This window comes from Natator depressus, chromosome 1, assembly GCF_965152275.1.
Source record: "Natator depressus isolate rNatDep1 chromosome 1, rNatDep2.hap1, whole genome shotgun sequence".
NCBI lineage: Eukaryota > Metazoa > Chordata > Testudines > Cheloniidae > Natator > Natator depressus.
This window is the reverse complement of record NC_134234.1, coordinates 128,335,502-128,350,260: the sequence shown is the minus strand read 5'-3', so window position 1 is coordinate 128,350,260 and position 14,759 is coordinate 128,335,502. Positions and strand designations below refer to the sequence as shown.

At 41.0% G+C, this 14,759-nt stretch overlaps 1 protein-coding gene across 1 annotated transcript in view; it reads left to right on the top strand.

Moving 5' to 3' along the window:
- PUDP (pseudouridine 5'-phosphatase) overlaps window positions 1–14,759 on the top strand; it is a 138,021-nt gene that overhangs the window by 39,127 nt on the left and 84,135 nt on the right. Inside the window, exon 2 of the mRNA XM_074966414.1 lies at window positions 3,643–3,861. Coding sequence (XP_074822515.1) covers window positions 3,643–3,861 — 219 coding nt within the window. The remainder of the gene's footprint in view (window positions 1–3,642; window positions 3,862–14,759) is intronic.

Here is a 14,759-nt window from a genome sequence, read left to right as displayed (position 1 = left end):
GGAATGACTTTGTGGCTAGGGAATAAAATCACTCTTCCCCAGTGAAATGAAGTTGGTGGGCAATACATCATATTGACTACGTCTAGGTAAAAGAGATGAGATGGGATGAAGTTTAGAAGGACACAATTAACACAGGGAGGATTTCCAAAGGTATAAAGGGGAGCTAGGCACACAACTCCTCTTGCCTTTCAATGGGAGTTGAGCTTCCCCTTCGTGCCTTTGACACTCACACCTTAGTTTTATATAGAATATTTTACTTTCCATTGTTTGCATATGGTAAAATACAATTACTTTCCACACTCATACTGTCTTGCCATTTAGCTGGCTATGCATGTCTCCCCCATTTCCGCCCCTCCCCTCCCCCCCCCACCCCACGGCCCCTGCTTGTAATGGAACGAAAACTAACCTGGCTGTAGTATGTTCCGCGCTTTTTTTGAGATACTCCCAAGTCATCATGGATAACAAAGCTAAGAGTACTGTTATTGTTGGATAGCTAGCTGATGTTGCAGAGTTCCCAGGGGAAGTTCACACATGTTTTTGTATTTAACAAAAACATGGAAGTAATCGTGTGTGTGTTTGTGACACCACACACACACACACACTCACGGTTGGCTCTGTTGTTTTTTTTTTAAAGAAAAATATACAAATTACAGGCACTGGGAGTCTTATTTTATTTATTTTTATTTAGATGTTGTCCCAGATTCTGACTGAAGATTAAGTCTGAGTTATTTCAGTTACTTTATTAATTGTGCTATAGGCCTACAGGTTTGCCCGGGGGAGTAAAGCTTCCACACCTGTGTAAGACCCTTCCAAATTGCAGCTATGGGCACAGGAGGACCGCAAGGGTTCTGCCTTCTTTAATCATGAAAATATCAGATGGAAAATCTTTTTGTTTCTTAAGAATTCATAAATTCATAATTTTACCTGAAGTAATGATATAAGAAACTAGGGATTCTTAGAATTTCCATTGCAGCCATTTGTCCAATGCCCAGGTTTTATCAAGGTTTAGGTTTCTTTTTTTTTTCTAGTTGATCTCAATTTTATTTTATTTTGTTTTAATTCTCAACAGATCAGAAACAAAGGAAAAACAGAGCTGTGACATCTTAAGCATTATCTTGTCAATTCATCTTAACCTCAACTTGCTGAGAGCACCAGCTGGTAGTGCCAAGTGAACAGTTTTTCTCCTTTCTCAAGCTATCAATCTGGACAGCATTCAGGGTCAACTCACTTGAATTTGTGCTGATCTGGAGCAGTATTGTGATATGTAACCTGTCTACTTGGGGGCTACCCAGGATTAAATTAGTCACGCACTTAACTCTTTGCCCCCTCTACATTTGAATTGCTTAAGCAGCGTCTGCAGCAAATGTTACAGATTTTTGTAGGCTGAGGGTTACTTCCTGACCTGTCTGCTAGACTTCTAGACTCCTTAAACTACGATGGACCTTTACTGAACCCCTTTGAACTTCAGGTTCTCTTCTATTTACTGACACAGAATGCTGAAACCGAAGTGTCAGAAAAATCCTTTGTTTGTGCCATGTATTCACTTTTTCCTACTGAGATGATAGGAAATATCCCATATGTTTCTCATTGATCTCAAATTAGAACCGTCTGCTGGTCTCAAGAAAAGCCAACTAGTGGAGTTGAGCAGCAAAGGAGTATGTTATGCGTCAGGCTGATGCAGAGGGCAGGGATTGTGTTGCTCACATTTGCTACCACCTCTTTAGTCTGTTCTCTAAGCTATCGCGATGGCAAAGCTTAGAATTGAAAGTTTCTGAAATATTCTTTTTTTCTCCATGATACTTATCAGGACAGTGAGTGGAACACATTCTCATTCACAACTTGTACTTTTTATTTTTCTTTTCTTAAAAATAATTTTCCAAAATAAAAGGAACAAGTTTATAAGTGTAACCTTGAATAGGAACTTTTTTTCATCAGGATCCAATCTAGAAATCATCTAGAGAGAATCTTCCAGCATGTTAGTATGGTGGATTTGTTGTTCTGAAAGTTCAAGCTCAAACTACAGATCCTGAAACTTTTAAATAAACTGTAGGTGAGAAACACACACTCAAAGTGAGGCAGGCTTGAGTTGACGCTGAAGCGCATATTGTACTGTGTAAAGACCTTTCTAGCCTCTCTCTTATATGTTAAATTATTTATTTTAATCAAGATCTTAGAAAAGTGGAAAACTGTCAAAAAGTCTCTGTTAAGTACACGCCAACTGCTCCATTAAGAGGAAACATTCTCTATAATTTCTTTCAGTGCATTTGAAAGATGTCTACAACTTTTCCCCAGATGTTGGCTGTAGTCTGTTCACATAGAAAGTACTGAAACGTTTGAAAAACATATTGAGAAATTGTTCGTTTAACTATTACCTTTGACTAAGTTAAAAGAAGGTGAAAGGTTTCTAGGCAAGGGAATGTATGAGGGAGAAAAATGAGAACATGGTGGGAAAGCAACCTATAGTGTTTAAGAGACTCTACTTATAAAGGTACAGTTTATAATCTCTGCTTAAGAGGTGGGAACTAAAATAATAGAGATATTACTAGCCACATTCTCTCTGACTCGATCTAATGTTATCAACCTTCACTTTTCCAAACCTCGGAAAAGTTCTATTCTTGGCAGGAGAGGGCGGGTATTTGTTTTTGTTTTTAAAACTAATCATATTTAAAAAGAAAAGCTTTGTCCCAAGGCTGAGTTTTTATATGCCAAGATACTGCCTGAAGTGACCTCTTACCATTAACCCCTGGAAACAGAAAGAGATGGGAGGGCAGGGCTATAGTGGAAACACAGTCAGATATAAATGTAGTGATACCAGTGGCACTGTGATAATGTCTGTGGTATCTTTTGAAGGGACTCTGCAGCTGATGTTTAAAGACATTAAAATAACTTTTAAAATAAATTATTTGTTTTAATTTAAATTGAAGGTGTAATGACATCCTTCAAGTACCAGATTTCCTTCTCTGTTTTTCTTTCTCAGGGATAGTCTACACTACCACGCAGTTGCACTGCTGTAGCACGTCTGGTGAAGATGCGCCATGCCAACGGGAGAACCCTCTCCCGTCAGCATAATACTCCACCTCAACGAAAGGCAGAAGCTAGGTCAGCGAGAGAGCATCTCCTGCTGACATAGAGTGGTGTGGACATTGCTTTAAGTTGATGTAACTCACATCACTCAGAGGGGTGGCTTTTTCACACCCTTGAGCAATGTAACTTACATTGACTTAGGCGATAGTGTAGATAAGCCCTCAGTTGAAGAATAAATATGATCTCTTAATTAAGATTGCTTTTCTTACATGTACTGTGTAGTAGCCCAGGCGGGATAGAGACAGTGAAACTGCAGGTCAATACAGTTCTTTATCGTGACCCACAACACTTTCCTATAACATGGAAGTGTTGCCTTTGAAGAGTAAGAATACCTGATACTTGGTGTACTATGTGGATCTCAGCAGTCTGGCTGCACTTCTGTATTAAATACAAGGGCAGCTGTTATGAGTTCCATTTAGGGATATACTCCTGTGGCACCTGACAAATTGCCAGTGTAACCCTCCAATTAGGCAAAGTTTGGGTGTTCTTAACATAAGAGCTTGGTTCTGATTCCAGCCTTGCTTATTACAAATGCCTTTTCTTTTTCTTTTTTTGCAGATACTGAGCATCTTTATACTACGGTTTTTCAAGAAATCTGTGAACGCTTTGGAAAGGCATATACCTGGGATTTGAAATCATTAGTCATGGGTAAAAAAGCATTGGAGGGAGCACAGATTATTCGAGATGTACTTGAGCTTCCAATGACCAAAGAGGAGCTACTGCATGAAAGTAAAATGAAGCAGGAAAAAATATTTCCTAATGCTGCATTGATGCCAGGTGTTTCTCTTCAATATTTAAATAACTGCATATGAAATTATTTAAACACTGTGACTATTGTATAGTTCTAAAACCTCCTTTCACAAAACCCTTTCTCTCACAGACCTGATTTCTCCACTCTTTGCTTGACAGGTTTTGCTAAAAATTTCCTGTTTACTTGGTAGAAAGGTACTGAGGATGCTGAGAGCTTTTTCATATACACTTGTGGAACAGCTGCTCTTAATACATGTTTTAAAGAACAGAAAAACACATGGACAGGATAAATATGCATGAAGTTTATAAGTTTCATGATCTAGTCTTTGCTTTATAATATTTGAGAGTAGTTGTGTAATTCAACAAGTTTTTTTTTAAGGTGTGTATGTGTATACACTCTAGTGTATTGTGTAAAATAAACAATATGCATGCCTTTACACACATGGACAGACTTGTGTGTCTGTCCATGTATATATGTTGCATATTCTGAGTTCTTGAACTTGTAATCTTGGTTCCATTAGTAACATTTTCTTTCATTTAAGTTTGTAGTATGTAATGGGGGAGGGGAAAAAACCCTAGGTAACAAGTTCAGGCACGCAAAAGAAGAAAACTCTAAACTAAGTTTGTTACTAACATAGAATGTAAAGTTAATGTTTCCGGAACAAACAGCAGTATTTTATGGCAAAATATAATGAGAGAGGGCAGAATAGCAAATTCCAGGTATGTGCAAAGTAGCATAATTAATGTAAACGTAACAAACATAACTTTTGGAACTTTCTGGATTTTGAATGTTTGGCCTTTCAGCCTTTATGGTGCACTACCAATAGTCTAGAATTTTTTTTTTTTGAGGGGTGGCTATATTTATATCTAATTTCTTAATATCTTAAGAGGGCTGGGGGTAAAACGAGTGTGGTGGGGGTGGAGCTGGAGAGGGGAGCAAGTTTAAAAAACCAGAAACAGAAAATCTGGATATAATTTGTATATTCAGCTGACACTCAGACGTATATTCTGCTGCTCACAGATGCATCCCAGATGGGCTGGGGAGTGCACCTGGGCAGTATCAGAACTCAAGTCATGTGGTCACAACCAGAACTATCGCTGCATATCAATGTCAGGGAGCTGAGAGCAATTCCAGGCCCATCTTCAGGGCAAATGTGTCGCAGTACTGACGGACAACACCACAGTGATGTTCTGTATAAACAAACAAGGTGGTGCTCACTCTTCTCCCCTGTGCCAGGAAGCTCTCTGACTGTGGGACTTCTGTGTCACACACTGCATCCAGCTACAGGCCTCATATCTGCCGGTAGCACAGAACGAACTAGCGGACCACCTCAGCTGCTCATTCAACACTCACGAGTGGTCACTCAGAGCGGACATTGCCCTTTCGATCTTCCAGAGTTGGGGCTATCCTCTCGTGGACCTGTTTGCAACAGGGAGCAACAGAAAGAGTCAGCTGTTCCGCTCCTTTCAGAACCACAGCCAAGGCTCCATAGCAGACACCTTTCACCTACCGTGGACGAGTCACCTGCTATATGCGTTCCCGCCCTTCCCCCTCATAGAGCAGGTCCTCCTCAAGATCTGACAGGACAGGGATTCAGTGATCCTCATAGCACCAGCGTGGCCCCGACTGCTGAACCTATCAGTGGACAGGCCAGTGGCCCTTCCTATGCTCCCGGACCTCATCACACAGGATCACGGCCAACTACAACACCCCAACCTGGAGTCCCTCCACCTCATGGTGTGGAAACTCCATGGCTGAACCAGCTTGAACCAGCTCAGACTCTGTTAGGGAAGTTCTGTTGGTGAGCAGGAAGCCCTCCACTCACACAACGTACCTGACAAAGTGGAAGCGTTTCTCCATTTGGTCCATACAGAAAGATACCTCCCCGTAGCAAGCCTCTATTCCCCTTGTGCTAGACTACCTCTTGTACCTGAAGCAACAGGGGTTTGCCATATCATCTATTAAGGTACACCTGGTGGCCATCTTGGCCTTCCATCCGGGTGTGGCGGGCAGGTCAGTCTTAAGCAATCCCATGGTGGGCCACTTTATTAAGGGCTTGGATAGGCTTTAGCCTCAGGTGAGGCAGCCCGTTCCCCAGTGGAATCTTAACCTGTTCCTTTCCGGACTCATGGGTCCCCTTTCAAGCCCCTTGCGACCTGCCCCTTATCCTACCTTTCCTGGAAGGTGGCCTTTCTGGTGTCCATAACCTCGGCCAGAAGGGTCTCCGAGCTCAGAGCACTAACTTCCGAGCCCCCCTACGTGGTCTTTTACAAGGACAACGTGCAGCTACGCCCTCACCCAGCGTTCCTACCCAAGGTAGTATCGTAATTACATGTTAACCAGGACATATTTCTACCGGTATTCTTTCCTAAACCTCATGCCAGCAACGATGAGTGGGCACTCCATTCCCTGGATGTCAGGCATACCCTAGTCTTCTACATTGAACGCACAAAGCCGTTTCGTAAGTCACCAGAGGTTTTTATTGCAATCACCGAGAGAATGAAAGGGCTTCCCATCTCGTCCCAGCACATCTCTTCATGGATCATTTCCTGCATCAGAACGCGCTTTGACCTGGCTAAGATCCCAGCCCCAGTATTGACGGCGTACTCCACAAGGGCCCAGGCCTCTTCCGCTGCGTTCCTCGCACAGGTCCCCATTCAGGACATATGCATGGCAGCAACGTGGTCTTCCATCCACTCCTTCATTCACACTATGCCATCATTCAACAGGCGAGGGAAAATGTAGCCTTCAGCAGGGCAGTACTGCAATCAGCAACTTGGTGAACTCTGACCCCCTCCTCTGTCGAAACTGCTTGGGAGTCACCTATTGGAATGGACATGAGCAATCACTCGAAGAAGAAAAGACGGTTACTTACCTTTTGTAACTGTTTTTCTTCAAGATGTGTTGCTAATGTCCATTCCAAATCCCTTCTGCCTCCCCTCTGTCGGAATATTCTGTCAAGAAAGAACTGAGTAGGTGGCAGGTCAGCAGGGTCCTATATACACCACCACAAAGGCACCACTCCAAGGGGCTCCTCAGCTGACCCAACAGGTCCCCTAGGGTAAAAATTTCCGATGATCGTGCATGCAGCATGCGCGCACACACACCTATTGGAAGGGATATGAACAACACATCTCGAAGAACAACAGTTACGAAAGGTAAGTAGCCGTCTTTTCTCATATCAACTTTCAAAGTTGGAGAACATAGAATAACATAAAAGTCAATTAAGCAAATAAATAAATAATATTTTTTTTTAAAAGAAAAGCTTTCTTACCCCACCAGCCCAAACAGGATTCATTTTTTTTATCTTCTCCTTTATTTTTTGGCTATTTGTTTTTTACTTGGACTCATCAAATTGCTGTTGGTTTAGTTTTCCTTCTTGAAGGGAAGGATAGCTTTGACTTCCTGGGTCTTGTTAACTGGAGAATGACCAAAACTGGCTTGTCAGCTGTTTTGTACAAGTAATAAGAAGGTCAGTAGTGTTCTGGATTGTGGAATAAGTGAGTTCTTTAAAAAGGGAACTGTTTGCCAAATAAATGTAGAGGAATCTGAAATATCTCCACATCCCTTACATCTCTTTAAAATTGTAAATCTCATTTGCATTTAGACAATTTGGGGTCAGAGCTGAAGGCTGAACTAATTTAATGAAATAATTTGTCTTTCATTCTTGTCAAACTTTTATGTAGGCAGAAAGAAAATGTCTGGTTTAACACGTGGATGAGGATCCATGTTGTCAAAAAATGATAGAAAAGGATCTCATCTAGTGGACTTGTGAAAATGTTCTGCACAGATTTAAATATCAAGCTAATAGGCAGCTTCTCAATATGTCAGAAACATATGGGACAATATGTTCAATTATTAGAATTTCTTTTCTACTCTCTGAGGTGTCCAGGAGCAGCCCCTTTGAGTAGCAACCCCATGACAAGGAGGCTCTGAAGGATGGTATTATAAGTGAAGGAGTAAAATATGGAGGAGATTGTCAGTTGCCCCATCAGGGACATGGAGGTCTACCTCAGAAAAAACTATATTCCTTGAAAAGAACACAACAATCTACAAAAAATAGCATGAAGCTGAAAGGCAAGACACATAGTAAAGTGTAAGACAGTTCTTCTGTGCTGTATTTTAAAGTTAATTATAAAAGTAAAGTATATTTAATAGACTACAAATGAAAATTTCAGAAGTCACTTAGATGCTTAGGAGTCTAATCCATGGAATTTAAGGTCCTAAATCCCGTTTGCTGTTGAAAATGTTAATCCATTTCAGATTCTGTCTTAGGTTAGTTTCTGCTGACCTTCACAAGTGGGTTGAATTACGGTTACTGCCATGAAGGGAGTCAACAAGCCCATTGCCATTTTGCTGCCAACCAGGCAGCAAAGGTAGCTGTGAGCTTTTTGACTCCCTTCAGCAAACGACATATTTATTTTTAAAAATTACTGATTTTGTATGTGTGTGTGTGTGCTCCCATTTCTATTTTTCTTAAGTCTTCTTTATCTCAGTCATCGTTCTGCTCTCTTCTCCAAGCAGCACTGAGTTCCCTGGGAACTGCTAACTGGGTTATTAACAAAATGGCAGATCTGAAGAAAGAGAAGAAAAGTCACTTTACCCATTCTCGAAATGCCATGGCAAGGCACAGGAAAACTAACTCATGGGTGAAACTCCTTGTCAGATGTAGGATCTATGGTGATTTTTTTTTTGATCCCACAAGTGAGCAAAACAGTCAAATTGTTTCTAACAAAATATATTTTTGTTGAAAAATTGCTTCTTTGAAAACTAAATATTTTCTAAAATTTTCTTTTTTTTAATAATCCATTTTTATGTAACTCCAAACAACAGCAACAACAAAAAATTGTTATATCCTCACCACCTCCTTTCTTCATTTGTATACTTACCTTAAAAACTAACATGACCAATAAAGGAGTATTGTAATACAATAGGTAATGTATTATTTGTATGTAATAAGTGCTTGGTAAGTGTTCATATACAGTAAGTCTATATTAATGTAAATATGGTAAAACTCCTTAAACTTCTTTGCTGTTCATCAAGCTATAACTTTTCCATGAGCTTGGGTGGCTCGTTTTAGCGAGAACATATCTTCATTAATTATGGGTAGCTACAATATAAGGCTATTCACAGTGGTAGTCCAAAATAGCAAAACTTCATAGATTCATAGTTTGTAAAGACAGAATGGATCATTGTGGTCATCTAGCTAAACCTCCTGTGTAAAACAGGCTACAATACCACCGTCAATTAAATTCCTGTTTGAATGAAAGCATTTTTTTTTAAATCCATTCTTGATTTAAATTTTTCCAGTGATGGAGAATCCACCACAACACTTGATTAATTCTTGCAATGATTAATTATTGTTTTTGAAAAACTGCCTTATTTCTAGTCTGAATTTGTCCTGCTTTGACTTCCAACCATTGGAACTTATATCTTTGGATAGTTTATATCTTTGTTAGTTTAAGAGCCTTCTATTATCAAATTTCTTTTCCTCGTGTTATGCTAAACAGACTGAGTTTCTTGAATCTTTCACTTTAAGGCATATTTTCCAATCTTGTAATCAGTATAGAGGCTCTTCTGTGAAACCTCTCAAATTTTTCAACTTTTTTATGAATTGTGGACACAGAATTGAACACAGTATTCCAATTGTAATTGCAGCACTGCCAAATACAGAAGTAATATAACTTCTTTATTTCTACTTGTGAGTTCTCTGTTTATATATCCAATTATTTCATTAGTCCTGTGGCCACAACAGTGTACCGGGAGCTCACATTCAGCTGATTATACGCTGTGACTCCCAAATCTTTTTCAGAGTCACTCCTTCCCAGGATATAGTCCCCCATCCTGCTTGGCCTACATTCTTTGTTCCTAGTTCTGTGACTTTACATTTGGCTGTAGTAAAACTGTGTTTGCTTTTGCCCAGTTTATAAAATAATCTGGCTCAATCTGTATCAGTAACCTGTCCTCTTCATTATTTACCACTTTCCCAAACTTTCAGTGAAGATTTTATGTTTTCTTGCAGGTCTAATTGATGAAAATATTAAATTGCATAATCCTGAGAACTGATCTCATTGGAACCCCACTAAAACGCACCCTTTCAATGATGACTCCTCAATTTACAATTATATTTCGAGACGTGTCAGTTAGCTAATTTTTAATGCATATAATATATTCCATGTTAATTTTGTCTCGTTATAATTTCTTAATCAAAATGTTGTGTAGTAGTAAGTCAAATGTCTTACAGAAGTCTAAGTATGGTTACAGTAACACAATTGCCTTTAGCAATCAAACTTGTAATCTCATCAAAAAAGATATCAAGTTAGTCTGACAAGATCTATTTTCCATAAAACCATGTTGATTGGCATTAATTATATTGCCTTTCTTAAATCTTTATTAATCAAGTCCCATATCAGCTGCTCCATTACTTTTGCTTGGGATCAATGTCAAGTTAAAACTTTTCAGGATTTCACCAACTTTTTTAATTAAAGCCAGAATTACCTCTTGGAGCTCTGGCAACTTGGACAGTCAAAAACGTTATTGACCAATCATAGTTAGATTAAATTGTGAACACAGCCATAGAATCTCTTTAAAAAATAAATTAGGAGAGTCCATAGGAAAAACTAAAACCTTGTTATATTTATATAATTAAAGAAATTAGATCTCTTAACTAGACCTCTGGAAATGTTCATATCAATAAAACAAAATGTATAGCCAATTTAACATGCTGCCAAGGTCCCTTTTCCACCTGCTTTTAGATTGGTAGAAACATGAACTTGCAACAGTGCTCCCTTGACTGTATAAAGTCATTCTTCTGATCCCAAAGCCCTAAAGTTGGGTATAGTTTATTTCTTACATAATTTATATTCCCTCTGTGTGAGGGAACACATTGTCACTATAAATTGTACTTAACTTCATGGGGCCCGTGAGTGAATGCAAGGAACATTCTTGCATTGCCCTTTACGTACATATTATCACATAGTGTGGCACATTGTGCAGGATGGAACTTGTTATTTTAGCAGTTTATTAAACCTCAATTTGTCTCCTGCTAATCTAGGCTTGGTTTAGGCCTAGGAAATATCAGCTTGACAGAGCTGTCAGGATGTACCAATGACACTTTTTCTTTTTATATTTCTGACTGGTTACAGGTGTAATTAGCAGTCATTGCAGTTATGTAAGTTAATTTATGGGATGAATGGGGTAGTTCTTGAAGCTGTGTTGGAAAGGGGAAGAATCCTACTTGGAACATGGACTCAACTGCACTCTGAGAAGAATCTTTGCTATTGTTTAAAGTGCAGGAAAGTGAGAAAGATGCATTAGTTACTAGCAGCTAGTTACTTCCTTGGCTTGGAAATAGATTAATTTCCAGCTCTATTTTATATATATATCTGAGAATAGGAATAGTCGTAGAAATGTAGGACTGGAAGAGACTTTGATAGGTCATTTAGTCCATCCCCTGCATTTAGGTAGGATTCAGTAGTATCTAGACCATCCCTCACAACCATCCCTGACAGATGTTTGTCTAACCTGTTCTTAAAATCTTTCAGTGGTGGAGATTCCATATCCTCCCTAGCTAATTTGTTATAAAGCTTAGCTACCCTTACAGTTACAATGTTTTTCCTAATGTCTAACGTAAATCTCTCTTGCTTCAATTTAAGCCCATTACTTCTTATCCTGTCCTCAGTGGTTAAGAAGAACAATGTATCAGCCTCTTCTTTGTAACAGCCTTTTCCTACTGAAAGACTGTTATCCCTCCTCAGTCTTCTCTTTTCTGGACTAAACCCAGTTTTTCCAATCTTTCTTTGTAGGTCATGTTTACTAGATCTTTAATCTTTAATCATTTTTGTTGCTCTCCTCTGGACTTTCTCCAATTCATTCACATCTTTTCTGAAGTATGGTACCCAGAACTGGAAACAGTACTCCAAGTTGAGGCCTTATCAGTGCTGAGCAGAGTGGAAGAATTATTTCTCTGTATGATGGTCCCTATGTGTGTTCCACATGTGGGATACGCATGCACACTATGCACCTGAATCAGGAATTTTTCATAAGCAGTGTCCTTTGGCCTGCACGCACACCATAGCTCTCCTTGTGCTCCGACCCGCGGCCATAAAAGGTGGTGCAGGCACACGCCTCTCCAGTTTCTTCTTACCCCCTCAGGATGTGAGTTGAAATCTTCGATGTCATCAGCTCCCTTTTTACTGCATCATTGCAGTAAGGTATTATACAGAGATAGTTTTAGTAGTCTCTGTAGTATACTCTACAAAGTATAGTTAGATAGTTTTTTCCCCCATTTCTTTCCCACCCAGGGACATTGTCACCCTGAGTAGTCTTGGATTATGCCCTGTGTCCCCAGGTTAAAAAATTGTTTCCTTCCATTGCTCCTTTTCGGTGAGCAACAAACATCAGTACTGCCTCTGCTGCCTAGGTGAGTCTCATACTTCTATTAAGTGCAGCATCTTTTTCCCCCAGAACTCATGAGGGTTGGGAACTAACACTCAGAAAATATCTCCTGGAGAAGACTATGAAGCTCCAATGAGATCTGGTCTAAGGGACCTCCTCTTCCCTCCTGGCCTGCCCCATACATCAGTCTCACCAAGCAGAGGCTAAGACTGTTAAGCCTAAAAAAAGGCTTCACATGAGAGCAAATGGCACTTTCATAGATACAAGGACAAGCCATCTTAATCTAAGACTGCTCCAAAGAGAGAGGATCACTCCCTGACCCCATCAAATTTGGCGCATATGGGGACTAAGGGCTTAGGCCTAAGTAAATATAGCCACTCAGTCCCTAGGGAGGCACACAAGGGTATGACTCCAATGGTGAAGGCTTGGGTTAAACAGCTCCTGGTACTCCCATCCTCTTTTAAAGCCAATGTGTACCAGTAGTGACACAGCCCTGGAGGGAGCCAATCACCATAGTAACCAAGGAAGCTCCGGTTCTGATGGCTCCACCAATGGACTCTCCTACGTCTCCCTGGGGGACATTTGCTCTTCACTATGCACATTATTGGGACTGTCTATTCTGGGATGTGGATACACAAGAGGAAGATGCTATCCTGGCAAGGCAGAGTCATTCTTCTATCCCACCTGCCATCCTTGGGGCACAATCATTGGTACCAGAGGTAAGGGATCCAGCTTTCTCAGTGGATGAGTCTGAGGCCCCACAGGAGCTGCTGCGGCATTGGATGGAGGTGGCACTAGACAGGAGCCCCAGAAGATTAGGGTTTCAGTCTCTGACCAGATATGATTGGCCAAGAGACAGGTGGTCCTCCTCAGCCAGTTGGCAATACTGGGGACCGTGGGAACCCTACCATAGACACCCAGGATTCGTACAGGAGACCTATTTGCCATCCTGTGGACACCCACAATCGTCCCCACTGGAATATTCAGAAGGGGAAGGTGAGCTATTCTGGGAGTGATCTTGTCATCTTCAGGGGATAAGGTGGTTACTCCATCTTCTCCGTCTCCGTTGGATGACTTTAAAAATATCAAGAGCTTATGCACAGGGTGCCTGCAAAGCTAGAGATTCAACTTGAGAAAGACCAGGAACCTCAGCACAATTTAGTAGACATTCTGCAGCTTTCTGGTCCCAGTCTCCCAATCAAGTGGCCCTCTCCATCAATGAGGCTATCATGGATCTGGTAAGGATGGTTTGGCATACTCTTGCTTCTTGTGCTCCCATCATAAGAGAGCCAAGATGCGCTACTTTGTCCCATTTGGCGGCAGGGGGGCGGGTATGAGTTTTTGTTCTCTCAATCACTGCCTAACTCTTTAGTGGTGCAGGTGGCTACAGCATGATCCAAGCAACAACACCCGCAGGCTACTCCCTCTGATAATAGACACAAGCAACTCGACCTTCTAGGGAGAAAGGCTCTCTCTTCCACCTCCCTCCAATTCAGGATCTCAAATTATTCAGGTCCTCTTGGCCAAATATTATTTTATTAATTATAACAAGATTTTTCAAATTTAAGGACAAGCTCCCTGAGGAGGATAGGACCCACTTGAAGGCCTTAGTGGATGAGAGCAGATTGGTGGTCAAAACTTCCCTCCAAGCTGTGGTGGATGTGGCAGATAATGCATCTAGGGGAATGGCTACGGTCACTGTTACGAGGAGACACTCGGGGTTGCAATCCTTAGGTGCAGAGTACCATACCAGATCTGCCTTTCGATATTATCAACCTATTCCATGAAAAGACAGATGAGTCTCTCCACTCCCTTAAAAACTTGAGGACAGCACTTTGCTCGCTTGGCGTTTATACCCCTGCCCCTATGAGAGAACACTATAGATGGGTATAGGGCAAGACCGCCTCCTCAGCTATTTTACTACCAATGTCCTTAGAAGCCACCAGGCAAGAGACAGTGGGTGTGCAGTGTGCCTCAGGTGGCACGTGACCAGGATTCATAGTTTCATAGATACTAAGGTCAGAAGGGACCATTATGATCATTTAGTACACTGGTTGGATCATTTGCTTCCCGAGCCTGGGCCAGGTACTGACAGGGAGCGTGATATGAATGCTGATCCATGACCCCCAGAGTGAGTTTATGGATCTAGAAATCCAGTCTCTGCAACGTTCCCCACCACACTGTACTCTAACCCCAAGCAAAGAGTTTCTTTTGAAGGGAGTGTCAAGACCCGTGTCCCTTTATTGATGCTGCCTCACTCCTCTCCTCTGATATTTGGAGGCTGCCTTACCCAATTTGCCAAAAACTGGAAGGCCCTAACTGCAGACAAATGATTATTAGAGATTTATTCATGACAACTCTCTGATAGTTTCTGTTACCTCCTATCCACAAACCCCCTTTTCAGGGACCACTCTCATGAGGAGATTCTATGACAACAGGTGAACTTTCTTCTCCTCGGAGGAGCCATAAAAAGAGTTTCACCTCTACATCAAGGGAAGGGATTCTATTCCCCTTACTTCTTGATCCC